The 21,082-nt window shown below is 34.2% G+C and overlaps 1 protein-coding gene across 1 annotated transcript; it reads right to left on the bottom strand.

Annotated features, from left to right (window-relative positions):
- Positions 1-8,495: 8,495 nt before the first annotated feature.
- Cep89 (Centrosomal protein 89kDa) lies at positions 8,496-21,039 on the bottom strand. The gene is made up of 12 exons (XM_085960879.1): positions 20,812-21,039; positions 19,573-20,036; positions 18,548-19,024; positions 17,083-17,411; positions 16,050-16,276; positions 15,339-15,563; positions 14,661-14,954; positions 13,832-14,006; positions 13,542-13,709; positions 13,101-13,284; positions 12,278-12,456; positions 8,496-11,861 (listed from the first exon to the last, which is right to left on the bottom strand). Exons 2-12 carry the CDS (start codon positions 20,014-20,016, stop codon positions 11,681-11,683), a joined length of 2,883 nt encoding a protein of 960 aa, XP_085817005.1. The 5' UTR covers positions 20,017-20,036; positions 20,812-21,039; the 3' UTR covers positions 8,496-11,680.
- Positions 21,040-21,082: the final 43 nt, after the last annotated feature.

The raw sequence follows: 21,082 nt of genomic DNA, 5'->3' as shown, positions 1-21,082 counted from the left end.
TTTGGAGAGACTGATACGTGCCTCCTTCAAGACGCCTGGTAGCTCCTTGACCGTCTTTCAGTGCTACGCCCCCACTGAGGATGCCGACGCGCAGACAAAGGATTCTTTTTACGATTCTCTTCACGCGGCAGTCTCCGCCATCCCCCGAAGAGACCGCGTGATTGTAATGGGGGATTATAATGCGAGAGTAGGAGCAGAGCCGGTGCCGGTGCCGGTCCCCACGGTGATGGGACGACACGGCCTCGGTGACCCCAACGATAATGGTGAGCGGCTCGTAGAATTCGCCACTCTGAACGAACTTGCAATCGGAGGCACTGTTTTTCCCCACAAAGACATTCACAAATATACGTGGACGTCTCCTGATGGACGCACGAGGACGCAGATTGACCACTTCTTGTACAGCTTGAAGCACCGAAAGGAACTTCTCGACGTGCGTACTTACAGAGGCACCAATATCCATAGCAATCATGAGTTTACTTATTGGAAACATCCGAGTAAAACTCAGTCGCCAGGCGAGGCCTCCAAAGCGCGAACGAATTGACATTGAGAAGCTCCGACGCCGAAGAATTCGGATCGACTTCGAAACTGCTGTACGAGATAGTGTAGATCGTATCTACGAGCGGCACAAATCTGAATCCGACCTCATTGAGGCGGATTGGAGCCTCATAAAGAATGCGATTGTGTCGTCGGCTCGTACCGTCCTTGGTACCAGAAGGAGTGAGCAGCCAAAGTGGATGTCTGACGAAACGTGGGTTGAAATTGGTGAACGAGCCAGGCTGAAAGCCCTGAGAGACGAGGAGACAGACACCGACCGAACCGAGGACCGCCGGACTGACTACCAGACCTAAGACAGGGTAGTCAAACGATCCGTGCGGTTGGACAAACGCAATTTTATGAAGCGGCAGAGGAGGCAGCAAGCAGAAATGACACCAGGAAACTCTTCCGAATCACCCGTGAAGTCTGCGGCAGGCGACCACCGACTCCCAGAGCCATTTGTGGTCCCAGTGGAGCAATAGAGTCTGACGCAGAATGCGTCAAGAAGATTTTGAAGAATCATTTCTGCGGAGTGCTGAACCGCCCACCCCGTTCAACATTATAAGGACTTATATTGTATTGTATGCATGTTATGTTACAATGGTGATGCTTTGGTTACCATTATTGTAATATACATCTACCACCGTATTTATTTAATAATCTATGACTAACACCACCTAAGATAATTAGATGTCCGCACTGGACACATAGGTACCTAATTTGTTAGTACCTACTTATTCTAAGCGATTCAATCTATGTCCTTCCCTACTCACATTATTATTGCCATGGAAATGATAATATGTACCTACATACAATACAGATATTATGATAGTCGTACATTTTTATTGAAGGATATTCTTATATTTTTTTTAAACAAATTTACAAACAAAAATTAAGTAAAAGTTCTCTCCACACTACCTATGTATTATTTCTATTATTTTTAAAGTCACAAGCTACAATGCATGTAATAATAATTGTAATACAATAGGAACGTCCCAAATAAATAAACTCTGCAGAAGGCTATTCAATATTTTCTGCCCAAACCATCAATGGCCCAAACACATTTTTGTAGAAAAAATCATTCATTATTCATTGTAAAAAATGGGGTTTACGACTTATCATAAATATTTTTTTAACACGAGTCAAGTTGTTGAGATGATAATAATTATTGAATCACAGAACAGATGTTGCCACTGTATTGTCCACCGGAAAGAATTCTTAATGTTTTAGCAGATTTACACGAAGTACCTACTACGTAATTAAGCCTTCATTGTTTTTATAAATATCCACAAAATTATCAAATTGTGCGTGTGGCCAGAATTATCTTAAATCAGTTTGGATATCAGCGACAATAGTATATAGGTATATATGTAATAATATAATTATGTAAAAATGGCGAATTTGTATCCCTCAGGAAAGTACTTATTAAAAACGATAATTGTAAGGGTGATTATCCACATAGTGTTACGAATAAAAAGCGAATTTAACATAATAGACTTTTTAAAATATTATATTATAAAGCCTATTATAAGGACAGCTAATTAATAAATAAATGTCAAAGGTTAAAAATTTTAAATATAAAATAAAATTTAAATAAAAAAATATTAAAAATAGTATTTTGGTTAATTCGCCCTTTTTACAATACACCGACGATATAAAGGTATTCGTATCGCATGCTGACAATTTTAACTAACTTTTAAGAGAACAAATTGTTATTAAAAAATATGTTCAACACAAAGTTAAAATTAAAACACAAAACTTACCAGAAGCAACAAAATTCACTTACAAAAAAGTATACCTACTCATCATGACCTATGGCAAACAAATGAATGAATGTAGTAGTTATATCACAAGGTTTATTGTAATATAGTCGCAATTCAACAATAATGTAAATTACAAAACAAATGTAAACATCGTAAAAATAGGGGTTTACGACACGTCATAAGCTTTTTTTAACAAAAGTCAATTGTTGAGATGAATACCATCTGTTGCCACTTCAATGGTTATTGGAGTGAATTCCTAATGTAATGTAATGTAATGTAATGTGGTTTTAGCAGATTTACACGAATTACCTACTACTTTATTATATCGTCATTATTTTTATAAATAACCACCCAATATCAATTTTTAAATGATCAAATTGTGTAGGTATGTGGCCAGCGTTACGTTACCTGCGACAAAATATTTTTCAATAGTTTCGGTTAACACGTTTCGCCTGATGACATTTTTGACCAACTTTTAGGAGAACAATTTTTTATTAAAAAATCAAGTTAAACACACAGTTAAAATTAAAACACAAAACTTACTAGAATGTAGCAAAAAAACACCAAACTAATAATATAAACAATTTTGTTTAGAAACGTATTTATATCTTAAATAATACAAAATATTTTAAAAGGCAACTAATAGGAATATTATAGCGGATTGCACGAGTCAAATTATCAAACTTTTTTGTATTAATTTAACCATCGAAAACACAATTCATTCACCCGAAAATAAATGGCGAAGTAATATATTTTTTGTCACTCCGAATAAAATAATATAATAAATTAGTAGGTAAGTAAATTAACAATGCGTAAGTCAAAGGCAAGATTGTATTGAGATTTGAAATGTTTCATCCTTTAGAAATTATTAAACAATGTATACTTTATTTTTTAAGAGTTTTCAAATAGTGTCAGCAAGGAACATTTTTTTGGGTAATAAAGTAATTTACGCTTGCAGCTGGTTGTTTCTTGTTATTTAGACAATGCATTTATGCATGGACATATCGACACAAAATAAGAAGGTTGAAAGAAATTTAGGGATGTCATAATTTTTATTTTTAACCCTTGCTCGCCCGGCATAACATAACTTCGTTAATTTTTAATTTTGAGAAAAACTTTAAAAGATACATTCATATATAATTATCTCAATCTCACGAACCGCAACGCAATTTTAAATTAATCCACGAGCCGGAACGGTATATTTTGGAATTCCACGAACCACAACGGCACTCCGGTGCGTTCCTGTCCATTCCGAGCGCTGAATCAAACAGATAAATTGAGGTATTTACGCCAACTGGCCAACATGCAGTGATTACAATATACAATTTTATATACTCTATATATAAAAAAATGCATGATTTTCAAAATAAATAAAAAATGAAAATATATATTATACCTTGATGATTTCACTTAAAAATTGATTTTTTTTTAAATATTAAATATGTATATATAAGTATATGTATTTCGTTTCAAATTTAATTAACAAATAGATTCCACAAAAAATAATGTTTCATTTTTCCCCTAGCTGTTCTGTTTTGTCATGTTCTGTTTTGTTTTGTTCTGTTTTGTCATGTTCTGTTTTGTCGTGTTCTGTTTGTCGTGTTCTGTTTTGTCTTGTTCTGTTTTGTCATGGAACCAGCTACCTACTTATGTGAAGTTAATATTATGTTATCGGTGGAAAAATGAATTTTAGGATGTAATTTATTTTATATGAAATGTACGTATAATTCTGATAATGGTTTGCATGGTCTCCATAGCCTAAAACAGGTCCCTAGGTCAGGATATTTGGTAGGCCCCCCTACCAATTACTAAAGGTAGTATGGCGCTCTACAATAACTTTTTCCAAATGGTATTCGAGGTAAAATTAAAAGTATTTAGTATATTTTTTAGCGATTTTTAGTATTTTTTAATACTGAATTGTCGAGTATCGACACACATCAAAAATTGTTTCGCATAACTACATGCCTCTTCTTGGTCGTGCACTCATGGCTAAGGATCGTGACCACATTTAAATTTCGCCATCTTTTGAGCGACCAAGACTTTCCATCCTTCTCGATTTTCCGCTTCTCTCAGGGCAGAATGGATGGTGCCCCCAGTCAGCTCTTTCACTTGGTCGCTCGATCACGCAGACGCTCTTCCTCTGCCTCGCTTTTCCTGGAGGCTACCAAAAACTACCAGTCTCTCCAGCTTGTCCGGTCCGCGCCTGACAATATGTCCAAAAAACTGCAGAATTCTTCTCAGACATATCGTCGAGAGCGGTTCCTTTATCTTCAGTCACTGGATGATTGACTGGTTCGTCCTGTGCTCCGTCCAAGAAATGCGAAGCATTCGACGCCAACACCACATCTCAAAGGCATCAATTGCCTTCCGTTCTCTTGCCTTCAGGGTCCACGAAATATCGAGAACACTAATGTTTGCACAAGCATCATTTTTGTGGCAATCGAAATTCCCCGATCCTTCCATATAGTGGTAAGGCGTGTCATCGCATTTTTTGCAATCTGTGTGCGCCTTCTTATTTCCGCTTCGCATCTGCCCTTTCCACTTGACTGATGGTCGATCCCAGATATACAAACTCGTCGACTGTTTCGAGGTTTTGGAGTGTACTTGGTGTTGGTAGAAGGTTGGCCCGATCAACAACCATTAACTTGGTCTTATTCCTATTAATAAGGAGGCCGTATTTGCGACTCTCTTCCTCTACCCGGTGTAGCAGCTCTGTAGGTTCCCTTTCATCAGCAGCGATTAGTGTGGTATCATCTGCGAATCTTATGTTGTTTATTTTCTGGCCACCAATTGTTATTCCGCCTTGCCAATGATCTAGGGCTCTTCGCATTATATGCTCTCCATATATATTGAATAACTGGGGAGATAAAACACATCCCTGACGAACTCCCTTCTCGGTTCGGAAACTCTCAGAAAACGCACTATTTACTCTTACCTTTATGTGGCTATTGTTATATAAGTTTTTGATGAGACAGGTAAGGTGTGATGGAACTCCCATTTCCAGAAGTACCTTCCACATACAGTTCCATCTTACGCAGTCGAATGCCTTCTGTGGGTCTATTCTATACTTATCGACCGCAAAAGTGATAAATATTATCAAACTTAGGGTAGGTTTGTATCAAAATATTAGCACTTATTGTAACAATTACACGAAGTTGGTTTTTATTGTTGCAATAAGTGCTATATTTTAACAGCACCTATCTTGCTGCTGTTAAAATATCGCACTTATTGCAACAATAAAAAACAACTTCATGTAATTGTTACAATAAGTGCTAATATTTTGATACAAACCTACCCTAAGTTTGATACTATTTATCACTTTAGTGTTCGATAAGTATAGAATAGACCCACTGATAGTCAATAAAGCATAACATCATAGGGGTATGTATTAGAACCATAATCAACATTTCAAGTAAATTAGTTCCACAGGCGACTTTTTTACTATTAGGGTCAATTTGTCATGTGTGTTTATCTCACTTATCTGGTTGAACCACCACGCCCCCGGGCCCCCAGGCTAGAGCCTTGTCAGCCCCCACCCCTTGGAGAACCAATATAGCTATCAACTATAAAACGGATCTATACAATTTAAAATTCGGTACTTAGGTATGTTATACCCTAATAAAAATAATGTACCTATTTCTGCATGTTCATGTAAAATATTGCAAACATACCTAATGTTGTTTTGGCACCATGAATAATTAGGTGACCGGACAAAACAGAACAAGACAAAACAGAACAGCCAGGGGAAAAATGAAACATTAATTTTTGTGGAATCTATTTATTAATTAAATTTTAAACGAAATACATAAACTTATATATAAATATTTAATAATTAAAAAAAATAATAACAATCATCAACGTATAATATATACTATCTGATAATTTATCTGTTTGATTTTGATAATCATGCACGACTATTGCCACTCGATTACTAAGTGTCTCATACGTTTTTTTTTATCTTCAAGGCGACCTGTATGAGCACTAGCTAATAATAATCGGGTGCCGGACGAAATCAAAAATCACGAAAAAAAAATGGTTTTTTGTCTCTCCTGTAAAAATTGCTTTTGAATTGCGCATATTTTACAAGAGAGACAAAAAAATCATACATTTTGTGAAATTTGCGCAATTCAAGATAAGTGTTACGATTGCGCAATTTTTTACAGGAGACAAAAAAGCATATTTTTATCTCTTAATTATTTTTCGGGATTCCGGCCTTCGGGATTTAGGCTTTCTAGATTTCAGCCATTCGGGATTTCGGCCATTCGGGATTTCAGCATTCGGGATTTCGGCCTTCAGGATTTCGACCCAAACCCATCCTAAGCTTGCCGGCAACACCGAGTTAAGTTTATTTGAGGCTTTCTAGCGATTAGTAATGCAGAAATTAGGTATATAATTTGATTTATTATGGCGTATTGAAAATTTCTGCTATTAAAAATCTGTCAACATAATAGAGATAGGACAATTTCAATATTAAATTTATATTATTCCTGAAAGGTCATAGTTATATTTATCGTTGTTCTGTTTTGTCATGTTTGGCTTGATTAGTATTTAGTGAGAGTTGGTGGGGGTCGCTACTCGACCGAAAAATTGGAACAAAATGGATTGACTAGACTAAATGATTTTACTAATTTTGTCTGTTCATACACGCTTAGTTACTAAATTACCCGCCACTCAACTAAATTACTAGACTAATCCGAACCGGTCTTTAGTTTCAGTTTCAAAGTCGGTAACCTCCATATTCTGCCATTTCGAGATAATCTTCAAAAACCACCAAGCAGATTTAGGATTTTTGCATATAAAATATTGTCTTTTTACGAACATATTAAACATATTAACATAGTAAACAATTAGAAAAACAAAAGGCGAAATAAAATGTCTCTATCATCATTAAAATTAATACAAAAACATGTTTAAATTAAGGCCATTTGACCCGTTTTTTCCTGTCTTCTCGGAAACATGTATATACCATGCATGATTAAAATCTCATAAAAAGTATTCTAATAAAACTATTTGTGTCATCAAAATTTTCCGAATCACTTTACTTTTTAAAATAAATGACAAATAGTCGGTCCTGTTTTCGAAATTGGCCAAAACGACTGTCACGCCACAATGAATGTAGAACTTAATAATAGTTTTGCAGGTATAGATTGTATGAAAGAAATGCGTAAAATAATACATTTCATTGATTAACCCACGTACTTTTTTTTAATATCAGAAAAATAAAGATTTTAAAGCCATTTTAGTTTGAGCATAAATAAGCCAATTTTGAATGTTTTTTTCTCACAAAATAATGTATACTGTAAAATAAAAATGTAATTTTATTATAATATAATATTCATGTATTACTTGTAAATAATAATCAACAATGAAAAAATAAATAAAACCCTATAAATTTGGTATAATTAGTGACGCTATATTACCAAAATACGTCGAACGTTTCATGTATGTATCCTCTTCCAGACGATTTAGAAATATAATTATTTTGCAAAATTAACAAAAAGAGACCATTTGATCGATTAATCCATAGTTTTTCTAATTTCTTATTTCTAACGTTAGTAGTCGCCAGAATTTCAACGAGTGAGAACGTCTATTTTTTCCAAAATTTAGTCCATCGCCGAACATTATTTTGACTTGGAAAAATGACCTCTAGTCGCATTGCAGTAACAATCAAATTGGCAATTCGCAATTATTTGCATATATACTAGTATCGTTCTATTCAGACCACACGACGCAGGCCAGGTGTTATAATTTGTGTTGACTAATATCAAACATCGTAAAGTCCACTGAATGTCAAACTGAGAAAAATGTAGTTTTATCATAATATCTTGTAATAGAAATGGTTGCAGCATGTGAGATATTGTAAGATAATTGAATCTAATAACCATGATGGCTACAAGAAAGTCCTGAAGGTATTCGTTCGGTGCAACATTTATAAAAAAATAAATATTTTGGACTTTAATTGTTTTGATAAATATCTACTTAGTTGGGCTTTAAGCGATTTGAAAAACTTTGCGTGTACTTAATACAGTTTTTATTTCCCTGGGTGGCCATGTTTTGTTATTTTCAAAGGGACCTATCCAGGAGTATGTCTATTGGCATTATCAATAGAAACAAAATAATATTATTTTTCAAGGTTTATTTATTATCGATCCTAAGTGGTTTATGTCACAAATAGAAAATTGGTAGAAAATACGTACCATCACATTTCAACTATTCATAATTAATTGTTTGTTATATTTTTTATTGTGATCTTTGACTTAATAGGTAGGTGATAACGTTTTTACCTTACTTTATTGTATTAATTTACTGTTAAGTGAGAGTTAGCTGTTTTCGTTGTCAGTGTATATATGATGAGCGGGCATATTACCTGTCGATGGCGAAAGGCGAAACCAGGATCGCATAAAACGACTCAAATGAAATAGTACAAAACTTAAATCCATTAGAATTTAATATATTTAATGCCGAATTGAATTGAGTGGAATCACCTTAGGCATTTATTAGTAATTATTAAACTCAAGTAAAAATATATATTGAGGTAAGAACCTAGTTCATTGAATAATAATATACATAAGAGAAAATCAGAATCAAGAAAAATATAAAAAAAGTAAAAATGGAGGTTACCAACTTTGAAACGAATAGCCTTATATTGACCAATACTGTTGGCAAAAATGTATACATCATCTATATTCTAGATTTAATCCAACATACCAAACACTACATTGTTTTACCCACCTCTGCTATAAAAATGTTCCTTATTTTTCATGATAAAAAGGATACAAAGCATTTTATAAATAAATTAATAAAAATAGACAATAAAGTATGTATAATATTTTTATTTAGATATAGGTACATATTACACAATATTTGACAATTATTTATTGATATGTATACAATTTTGACTAGATTACCTTAATGTTAATACAATATTTTGAATTGGAACATAATGCAATACCGTTATCCCTATTTATATAGATTTACACTTACGTCGTCTGTAATTTAAATATTTCATACAATAAATTAGCAAAAAATTTAATCAAAAGAGCAGCGCAGCAACTGCCAAGGCATCAAAGAAAGTGCTCCTGGAAAATAAATATCACAGTAGAAAAAAATTTTATTCCTCCAGATTTCGCTATTCTACTTTTTAAAATCATCTTTCTCTAACTAAAAACGGTTGAATTAAAAAAGCTAAATTAATTCACAATTATTGCATTTTGATTATGTAATCAAATGGATCACCAAAACCAATAATGATACTTTAGTATGGAAATGCATGAAGTTTTCTATCTCGATTTATTTACTTTAGACTTGGTGGAACCACCTGTGGTTACTGTGCATAGTTAATTTGCCAAAATAGCCATTCGATGGACTATGGGACTAATGCTGGTATGGTAATAGGTTTGAATGTCCAATGTAATGGCAAAATATTTTAACTTTTCCGAAACATAAGTTTTTTCTTGTAACAATTTGGCAAACATATCTATTGAATATTATACGTTATTACATATTAGTAAAAATGACTAGACTAATTCATATCACTAACATCAATAAACTATTTTAATTATTTGATTTGTCTTATATTAACTATAGCGGAATATATTGATTAAATTTGAGATATCATACATTCACAATTTTGAATCCAATTAAGTAAACAAAATAAAAATTTTTTTTTATTAATTATAAATTATATTATAATAGTATTTTAGCAGTGGGGTAATTATTTTTACTGTTTTATTCTCCAAAACATCCTAATGAGTAAGTGTCACGATGACGAACATTATTTTATGTTGACGAAAATAAATATAGGTTCATAATTTGAAGCGGTAATAAAAACGACTTACTAAGTGCGATAACCCACTGATCATTCCACAAGTGTGATTTTGATTTAGTAATATATCTGTCATAGACCGTAACCAACTCTGGCAGCATGTACTCAGCCCTGCATATTACAAATACAAACGCGGCGGAGCGCTCGCTAGTATGTGACATTGGACGGCCGCCATATTGACCGTGCAGTCAAAGCTTGGATATTTTTTTTGGAAATTACTGTAATTTATTTATCACCCGATCAGTAACTGTAGGCTATATATTCGTTCTCTAGCCATATTCGATGCAACCATCTCAACCATCTCGCTAAATGGACGGTCACTTAGTCTTAATTAAGTCATCTATGATAATGGAGATTAAATTTTTTACATGTGGTTACCAAAATTCATATATGACATTGATTATTTAATCACATTACATATTGTATTCTTATTCTTCTTATAAGTCCATGTCCGCACCTTTAGTGCTAGAACACAGTGGTCAAGCGGGCGGCGTGCACAACTCAAACGTATAACCATTTGTGAAATGTTCGGAGACAGTGTCTTTTTTTTGGGCATTTCACACACGGTTATACGTTTGAGTTTCACGCACCGCTGCCGCCCCGCTGCTCATGCGTTCACTCTGGCCAAGCACTTAGATGGAATATGGATACCACGTAGCGTCTCCAAGAATTGCATTGGATTTGAATAGTACAACATTATAATACGTATTTATATTCATTAAATTAATCACAATATACAATTATTATGTTATGCTTCAAGCCATGACTAGGTATCTCAAAATAATTTATGATATTTTTAAGAATCACTTTAGTATTTGGTACATAATAATTTATATGGTTGCCTCCAATGACATTAATATGGACGAAGCATCTGGGGAAAAAAATGACACTCACTTTTTTGCCGGGTCTGCCGAATGGCATAATCTGTTCTAACGCCCTTACAATAAAGGTGATATTGCTATAAATTCCCGATGCTTTTTGTCGGGTCTGCCGAATGGTTCGGTTCGAACGGATTCGCTCAAATGGACATTGACACTAGAAACACTGTTCTAACGCCATTACAATAAAGGTGATATTGCTATAAATTCCCGATGCGTGATATCACATAATGGAAATTGAGTGACGTCTACCTATACATGTGCGAATGTCGTATGCGCGAATTTACTTGCTAACTACTGTATTGAGTGCGTTGTCCATTAATAATGTCATTGGTTGCCTCCACTAAAAAAGATAATTGTTTTTTCACCACTTCTTGAATCAAAATGGCACATAGAAATTTAATCTTAATATCATTTATGTGGCTCTTTGACTAGACAATTTTATCTGTAAAAATAATTTACAAAAATAAATCCATATTATCAAATCAACAGTAGGTATATAATTTCCTGCAAATAACCTTGAAAAAATATAACGTAATTTTATTATCTTAGAAATTACCAACGTTTTATTTCCTAAAGTAAAATGTGGTACATAATTATTTGATTAATAATAATTTTAATAACTAGTATAGATTCGATAGATGTCAGTTTAGTTTCACTTTCACCAATGGTCTTCTCTATCATTGAAATTTATCTGGATCCTCGTTGAAAACGTACCCTCCTTTGTCGGAAGCCACAGCCGTAGACGGAAGATCTTTCCGAGGAGGTTTCGGGGGAAATCTTTTGATTTCTTCAAAAGTCTTCTTGGTCAAATCAGCCGGCGGGTGAGCAGTTATCCTTCGATCCGAGTAGCGCTCCAGTCTGTGCCGCGTTAATAAAACAAAGACACATTACAACTTGCTCAACCAAATATATTATATAAAAAATTAATAACTAGATATATTATAATAAATGTTGTAGAGTTGGTTATATTATTTATTAGAGCAGAACTAGCGATATATGTAACATATGTAAAATATAGTCACCATCATCATTATTGGCACTATAATCTAATGTAGATCTTGGCCGCCTCTGAAAGAGGTCCCTTCAATTTTTAAATGTTATGATTGATGGTTGTTAACCATTCATCCAACCTATTAAGTCCGTGCTCTGAGTCCAAACACGCATTACAGAAACATGTGATTTTGCCAGATGAGAAATACAAGTCAGTGACCCACGATTTCACAAGTGAACATTAATAGTATGAATTGCAAAAATATGTAGTGATTAATGAACACCTCTCTTTATTTATATGCCTTCTCATAGCCTCAATAGTTGCATCCTTTTCCCTCATGAGGTCTTCGAATCTGTCCAGCTCCCTTTGAGTGCTCTCCCTAATCAGGGTCATGTTTCTATCCTGCTCTTTTATCCTCACCTCCACAGCGTCCAGTTCTTTGAGAGCTTCCTTTTGAACAGACTAAAACAAACGAAAAATGACCGCACAATCAGATAATTTTGTCCAACGATCTAACCTTCAACCGAGAATTTTGGGACTAGGGATTTATGAGCTTTTTAAATTACACCACTCAATTGTGATTCCAGAAAGTTTTTAGAGTGATTGAATTAGTAGTCATATAAAAACTAATAATCGATGCCTCGGCAGCATTGAAACATGGCGGCGTAAATAAGACATCGGTTTTTTTGATATTTTGCTATGCTATATTATGAAGTACTGTTACTTGAGATTTTTTGTGATTCTTCATCTAAATACTCGATGATAATAATGGTTCGTTTTATAAAATTTTACTAATGCAATGCGTTTTTATCTCAGTGCAGCTCTGACAAATGAATCTTAAGAGCACGAAAGTGTAATGTTTGCTTCCAATTATCTACAATGCAGAACAACTTGCATGATCTTTGCCTCCACTCAATCAGCTCATTGTGGCTACATATTATTTCTTCTTCTTATCGTGCCATCCCCTAAGGGAGGTCAGGAACCATCAGGGGGATCTTAGCCTTATCATCTGCTACCCGGAACAGTTTGGTAGAGCTGCACTCGTACGAATCACGGAGGTTCTTAAGCCACGAAATGCGGCACATGTTATTTAACATTATACAAACCATTTTTTCAGCCCTCATATTATGTTGATGCTGCAGTCTCTTTCCACCCTGCGCTTGCTCCAAAGCCGAGGCGAGCTGCCGGCAAAGATTTGTAGCACGACCCGTCCGCCGCTTGGATGCATCGAGAGACGACTTAACCGCTGTCAATTCATTGCGCATTAATAGTGCATCTCGCCGGCCTTTTCTATAAAAAAATAAAAAATATATTTTTCAAGATATGAAGCAACCAATGTTGATTCCATTCGAATAGTGCCAATACTGCTCTTGATATGTAACGATAATAATATTAATATAGAAATGTGCGTTTACATGGTAGTACTTCATTATAATGGGAAAATGAGTTCGTAGTAGGAAACAGGTACATAAATAACTCAAATAATGTAAAATCAACAGAAGGTTCTATTTAAAACCATTATACATACATAATATGTAATGTCTCACCTTATAATTCTATCGCAATTTTTAACTTTCACTTCCAATCTTTGCTTCTCATTACCAATGTCTAAAAGTCTCTTTTCGGTTTGCGAGTTGGTATCTTGTAACACCATTAGTCTGGCGTTCACCCGATTTTTATCCGCAGTGTATCTGCTTTTTAACTCTTCGAATAATCTATAGAAAATAATCATAATCAGTAAACACTCATCCCTCAATGTAAGCAATATTTTTAAATTATTCCACCCTTCACTACTGGTATCTATATAATAGTAAATTTAATACACAGTATCGTAGACCTTTTGCATTCATCAATACTGGAATGATGCAGCTTGGCAGGTATCGTCGCTTCGCCTTGAAGTTCCTTGTACTGATGTTGCAGCACCTGGCAGCGACCTTGAACAGTAGCGAGACCTGTTTTTGTTTTGAAGTACTCCTGATGAATCATGGTGTAGTCTCGAGACATTGATTCAACTGAAACAAATCAATCACGTAAATGAAGGTATAGGTACAAATCTAAAGATAATATGTATGTATAGCTTCTGCAAACATTTTATGGGAGTCAAAAAACATCTTCACGCGTAACCAAAGAGATTTAACTTCTTTATAGGAGGGAGTAATATGAACTTTTTATAGTACAACATGTGGTCGGGATAAAATAAAAATATTCTTCACGTTGGCAGAATTAAATGAAATGTTTATAAAAACGGCCGCCTGCTGTTCACATCTCACCTAGGTTACTTACCTATTACTATTTATGATTTTACATGATTCTTCATCTCAATAATGATAGTTCACTGTACAAAAAAGCCTTTTTGTAGCACCAATACAAGGTGTTTTCATCTCAACCTAATAAATAAATCAGAGCACAAGTGAACCTTTTTATAAGTGGATCTAAAATACAAAATGATTTGCAAATAATACCTCAGTAACCATTTTCTGGTTCACTCCATAGAAGAAGATTTCTTTTCTATTCTTTTGGGCCAAACTTTGGGTTATTATTACATTCCTAATCTTCATTAAAAATGTTAATAACTAAAAATGGTTAATTACTGAGGATCTAACAGAAACAAAAAAGTGTCTCAGAATTCTCATAGGTTGTAATGGAAAGCAAATAAAACAAATCACCTTTTTGCTCATAGCATTCATGAACTTCTTTAAGTTTTTTCTCCAGTTGGGCACATCTATCTTTAAAAGAGGAACAGTCCCGTCTCAGCTCGTCTCTTTCCCTCGTGGCCATACCGCACGCTTGCCTGGTCGTCGCAGTCTCACTCACGACTTTCGATACCCGCAAATGTAGAATGTCATTTTCGCTCAACACCGTCTTCAATTTAGAAGTGAAACGGTTGAATTCCACCTCGTAGCCGCGAATTAATTCATCTTTCTCCGTGATGGATTCTTGGTAAGCATTTAAAAGTGGAGCTGAAATAGCAACGGAAATCATAAATAATGATAATAAAAGGAATATTATCAATACATACAGCAGTCTTCTTTCAAAGATGTAGCAGTGGTACACTTGTTACAAGAATTGTCTCACCCAATAGTTGTTTGCTGTAGACAAACCGATTCTTTTCAACGAGTAGAGATTATTCACTCCCCATAAGATGCCATTATCAAAAGATGACTGTGTTTATTGAATTCTTTAGATGCCAAATGCATATTAGCTATAATTATCATTATCTATAAAAAAAAAAACATGTTTTGATTTGGAAAACATAGGACTGAATAATTAATAATTCTCTTGATAAGATATTAATTATTGAGGCTATTGGAAACAAAGGCAACAGAGCTTCATTTATTCCTCACCTAGTGTATGCGTGTTAACATCTCCCCAAATAGATCGTCCATCATATTGAGCAGACGAGACGTTGGACTGCCGAGTCAGATGACCTTTAATCTCCCCCTGGAGCTGACTTTCTGCAGCGTCACGTTTTTTCTCATCGCGGCCGTCCAGTACAGCATCACAATTAATTTTTACTGACTTCACTTGGTCATTAGCTTCATTATTATCTTCAGGATTTTTGCTTGTATCTGAAAGTTCTTAAACGATTTATTTGCTGGAGTAATTAATATAGTTTAAGGACAGCCAGTCAAAGACTTTTGTCTACAAGTCTACTACGCTGGAGGACGACACAATAAACATTCCTAAATTACATATTATCAAAATAATCTCAAAACACCATTTTCAAATTATTATTTTAAAATATATATATTATTCTTTTCATAAATGAAGTCAAAACATGCTAACCGCCTACAATACATCTGAGTTGTAAAGATTTAGGGTATTGTCAAAGCTACGGATATTATATTTTTCGGATAAAAAACATAATTTTAACTGGCAAGTTAAAGCATAAAATAGCACATACATACATTATTACTATAGTATATAATAAAATTAAGGATGAGTGTAACCGTCACACATGTTCAATTATATCTCATTGATCAATAATTTTATATGAACAGAAATAATATATAAATTCAGTTGACCATCCCATGTCCCATTAAATATTTCATTACCTAGATCTCCTTCGAAAGTCGGTAGCGGAGGAATCGAAATACCCTCCTCGGTTATTGTGAAAGTATTGGTTCGGATGATATTTGCATCTTGTGAAACAGTTTTAGCGCCAGATTCAGTTGTGCTATTGCCGTTATTCAATTTCCAGGGTGAATTTTTAGAATCTGTCCGTGACAGCGGATTGGCATGACAAAGTTTCTCTTGATATCTCGACAGCTGGACGTTTAACCTGGAACGAAATACACATTCACACAATTAAAACTATTTAGCGAATAATCAAAAGTTCTAAGTGACATTGTCCATCTAAGTATAAAACAAAACAAAATACTGTATTATAATAATATGTATGTTGTGTTATATTTTAATTACCTAGTAAGTAGGTATAATGTTTTACACCAATAATAAAAATGACGGTACAGAATACTTTTATATTCACCAAAATTACTAATATACATAATATGTCTTGCCACGGCATCTATCACCAAATCTGTACATATTTGGATGTAGGGATATGAACCACTCCATTACTCATACGAGGAAAAATTAAGGCAATTTTTTTATTCAAAACTGAATAGACTCAGGAGTATAGCATTCTAAAATTAAAAACACATTAAAGACAAATTAAAAACACACACACACAACTCGGAAAAGACTATTAATCCTTTCTGTGCCGCAATTAGTTAATTAGTGTACTTAACGTACAATTAGGTTGCGTAAACGCACTTGCGGCACTGTGGTACTCCACAACCAGTTAAAACTTAGTTAGGTATAATAAATAATTTGCATGAATCCTATGATCGATCCGTCTATGGATCGATAGCTTAGAGATGAAAGCACTCACACATAGAAAATGAAAGACATGAATTCATGTCCCACCAGGCCCATGTATATTTCCGAGGTTTCAAAATTGTGTTTTTTCTATAATAAAGAATCATAACATTCATAAAACCTTACATATTATATTCAGTATTGAATTAAAAAAATAATAATTACAAGATTATACTTAGATAGATAGATTATTTCTACAATACATACCTGTAAACAACGTTTTTGAGCATCATCAAATCCTCGTTGAGCCGAGCGTTTAATCGTTCAGATTTGATTGTGGCCACTTCGTTGGCGGTGCAGTTTACACACGTCCCCACCATCAGGACGGATCCTTCCGGTGCCTGCTGCTTCAGCTCTACATTCCTGTTGTGCTCCTCCAGCGAAACAATGTAACTTTTGTATTGGTCGATGCAGATTTTCATGTCTTCGTGTTGTTTTTTCAGATAGTCATTCTCGTCTGCAAACTGATCGTTGTATTTTAGGACCTGTTTTAATTTGGTTTTCAGTTTTATGACATGTTCATCTTTTTCTTGAATCTGAAAGGAGGGAGCAATATGATTATTGAGGAAACAATTTGGACAAGAGGGTGGGGTGTCTTATAAACATTTAGTATTACAAGAGTTGATGGAGATTCTACAATACTATTGTTTACAGTTGCCTTATTTGCTGACTGCTTTGATGTTTCAGTATTATGAAACGTATGGCGGTATATGCAATTTCTGTGATGGTTCATCTTAACATTCTAAATTATGATAGTTTGGTGTACTGGGATAGCTGCCTGTCTATCTATATACAATAATAAACTGATATTGTCAGTCCTATCATAGAGAATTATATAAACAGTGAAACCCCGATATTACGTTTTTGAAGGGACAAACAAAAAAATGTGAATAAAGTGAAAATATAATTAAATCATGGGTATTGAAAAATGAAGCTTATTTTTTTATTAAAAAGACATAAAAATTGATTTGATGCATATGTTAACGTGTTCTTTCGTCTCTACGAGAATGTTCCTTTTCTCTTGGTCAGACAACCTTCTATAAACTTGGTTTTGGGCACCAGACATGTCTATAAATAGAAATGCACAAGTGTGTCTGTAATTTATTTCGACGATTACCATGCATTTAATGGAATGTGTTGAAAAATATATATATTTTTTTTAATATCTACAACGGAACTGCAGAAATTACACGCAATCAGCAGGAAAATATGAATTCCAGGCATATAAACGCCACCCCATTTACATTGTTTTTGTCTGTCCTTTCAGAAATGTAAAATCGGGGGTTTCACTGTATGCACTGGTTTGGTTTCGGTCCAAATAGACCATGTCTTGTGTTTGAATCGGTCAATGTATGTAATAATAAATAAAACAACACCATCCATTCATTAAACATTCATTAAACAAGTTTCAGGGTTTCTCTTGGCAATATCTGCACATTTAGTAATCTACAGAATTTGCGATAATAATGTGAACTGATAATGATCTGCAATGTGAAATGACTTGCGGGTAATTTAATCATTAGTCATATGTACCTAATAGTATTTTTATAAGCTTGGCTTTCATATTATATTTAGGCTCTGTCTTATAGATAAGGTTTTCTTCAATGTCTTTGATATTGAGGTAAGTATTTCATTTTGTAAATATTCAATATTTATAAAAATTGTATCTCACAATGGCATCCTTTTCTTGACATTTATTCAGCAAGGCGGCCAGCATTTCCTCGTACCTCCTTACAATAATTTTACTCTTCATTCTTCCGCCGGGTTCAGAGTCATGTCCGGGAGACAATTTCCCTGAAGAATCGTCAAAATATTTCTCATGCTTAAGTTTACGATGTCGACTTTTCCTACTCGAGTTACTTCTAACTATGTCTTTTGGTACCTCGTAAGTCGGACAGTCGGAATGCTCTGTATTAGTTGCATTATTTTCAGTGTCAGAATTGAAGTCATCTTCTGTGAGGTCTTTGAAATGTCGCGAAAGGTCTACTCCATCATCTCTGTACATGTTGAGGCTCATTTCGGTGAACATACCGGTTTTTTTTCTACCCGGAGACAAAGACGAAGATGCCCTTCCACGCTGTGTGATTGAATAGTTATTATTGGTGCTGTCTATGGTATGTTTTGACTTGCGAGTCTTTCTGTGTACATCCTGAAAAACAATATAACATTCTATGATTGGTGTAACATCATTGTACCTATGTGTTTTTAATAATGAAAGATTTGATTGAAGCAAATTAGTTCTCGTGGATGGTGAAGGCTGGATTTATCATAGGGCTAAACGGCCTTTAAATTAATAGAGGCTTCGTGGCTTGAAAGATAAATTGAAAATATACATGAAAATTTTGATTACGAATGAATTTAGGGGGTCCAAAAAGTCGACAGAAGTAGGTAGCTACTTTCAATAAAATATGATATTATTGAAATCAATTGCAAGAAAACTATGACATCGAAGAAATATTTACGATGAAAAAATATATCGAAAGTGCATTCAGGAAACACAAAAATAATTTGCATCAATCAAATCTTTCATTATTAAAAACACATAGGTACAATGATGTTACACCAATCATATTATTTTTACGGAGATTTCGCAAATAACATTTTACCGAGTGGTGGTTTTGGTCCCTTGATAGGTATTAGCCTAGGGCCCCTTCAAGTGTAAATCCGGCCATGTGAATAGTGATGGTAAAAACTTACCGAATCTTTCTTTTTATGCCAATGACTTCTATGCTTATCCGACTTAGGCATGTGCTCAATATAACCATTGTCTTCGACTTGCTCCATCTTTAACCTCCGTCTTCGTTTATTTCTTCTCTTATGGTCTCTACCGATCCTCACCGTCCTTCCATGGTAGTGTTCAGAACAAGCGTCAACACCATTCCGGCTATTATTAAAACGTTCAATTTTGGGAATATTCACATCGGGAAAGTAGTTCCCGGATGATAAATTCTCTGACTCCGCATATCGGTGAAGGACAATATCTTTACCTTCAGTGAGAACAGATGTGTTTTCAAAGTAATAGCCGGAATTGATAGTCTGCAGCGATGTATTGGATTGGTAGGGCTTTTCTAGGTCTGATACGACTTGAAACAACGGCAGCATGTGCTTCGATGTGGTGACGTTTGAAGATTTGGCACCCATTTCAAATAAATGGACGCAGACTGAAATGAATAGGAAAATATATTATTACTTTCATCCAGCGACCTCACAAAAATTGGATTTTAGCCATTGGCTCAACTCTAAGTAACTCCAGACGATGTGTTGAAGATTGATAAAACTAATCGATTTTTCATCTAGTGGTCACCAACACATTGAAAACTGTCCAGTTTGCATATTAAAACTAAAGCACCTGGAGCCTTCATTCGAGTTCAGAGAATGATAATAGGGAATGAGAGGGCACTATCAACACATGTACATTCGATATAAATACCCAAGGTGCTTGACAGAACCATATTATGTTCATTGTATATTTCTACATGATAGATAGCTGGTTTGACGATATTTTATTGTAACTTAATAATATACGTCATGCTTTTTAAAATAAACTTACTGAGAATTAATCGGTATATAGTATAAATATATTGATTCTTATACTATACACTATTTGTATGTTTATTGTATCACAATACTCTACGTTTTAAGATAAAGATGATTCTTTTAAAGCACTACAAAAACTGTACACAAAAAAGGATTAAAAACGTATAGATAGAAGGTGTTCGTATTTGATTTAAATCAATATTCTTCACTAGCAGTGCCATCTTCTCACTTTCACCAGCCAAATTGGGCTTATTCACGCCATGCAGTCGTTCGAAAATAAATGAAAATAACTCAGTAATCAAACTTAAAAAGTGGGTCAAACTATCGCAAAAGTATTGACCAAACAAATGAAATAAATAATTATATAATATTATATAATCAACATTGTTTATTTCTTACCATTTCTTTATTTTTATAAGAACTATTCTGATCGCGAAACAATTAGAAAATGTATTGTGAAAACTTCTAATGCAAGTCGATAGCATTTGTTTTGTATTTTTAGTTTTGTTTTGATAAGTGACATTGGCATTTAATGTTGCTATAAACAATGTTTTATATTATCTTAGTCCGTGATACAATACCGTGGTTTTATTAATTAATTACAATACGTTTTATAGACGATAGTATTATTTTTATTATTTTCACTGAATGAACTAAATGTTTCTTGGTT

Source organism: Rhyacophila brunnea, unplaced genomic scaffold, assembly GCF_057557595.1.
Source record: "Rhyacophila brunnea isolate RB1 unplaced genomic scaffold, BYU_Rbru_1.0 scaffold_12, whole genome shotgun sequence".
Lineage (NCBI taxonomy): Eukaryota > Metazoa > Arthropoda > Insecta > Trichoptera > Rhyacophilidae > Rhyacophila > Rhyacophila brunnea.
Note: the sequence above shows the minus strand (reverse complement) of the source record. Positions and strands in the feature narration are given on the sequence as shown.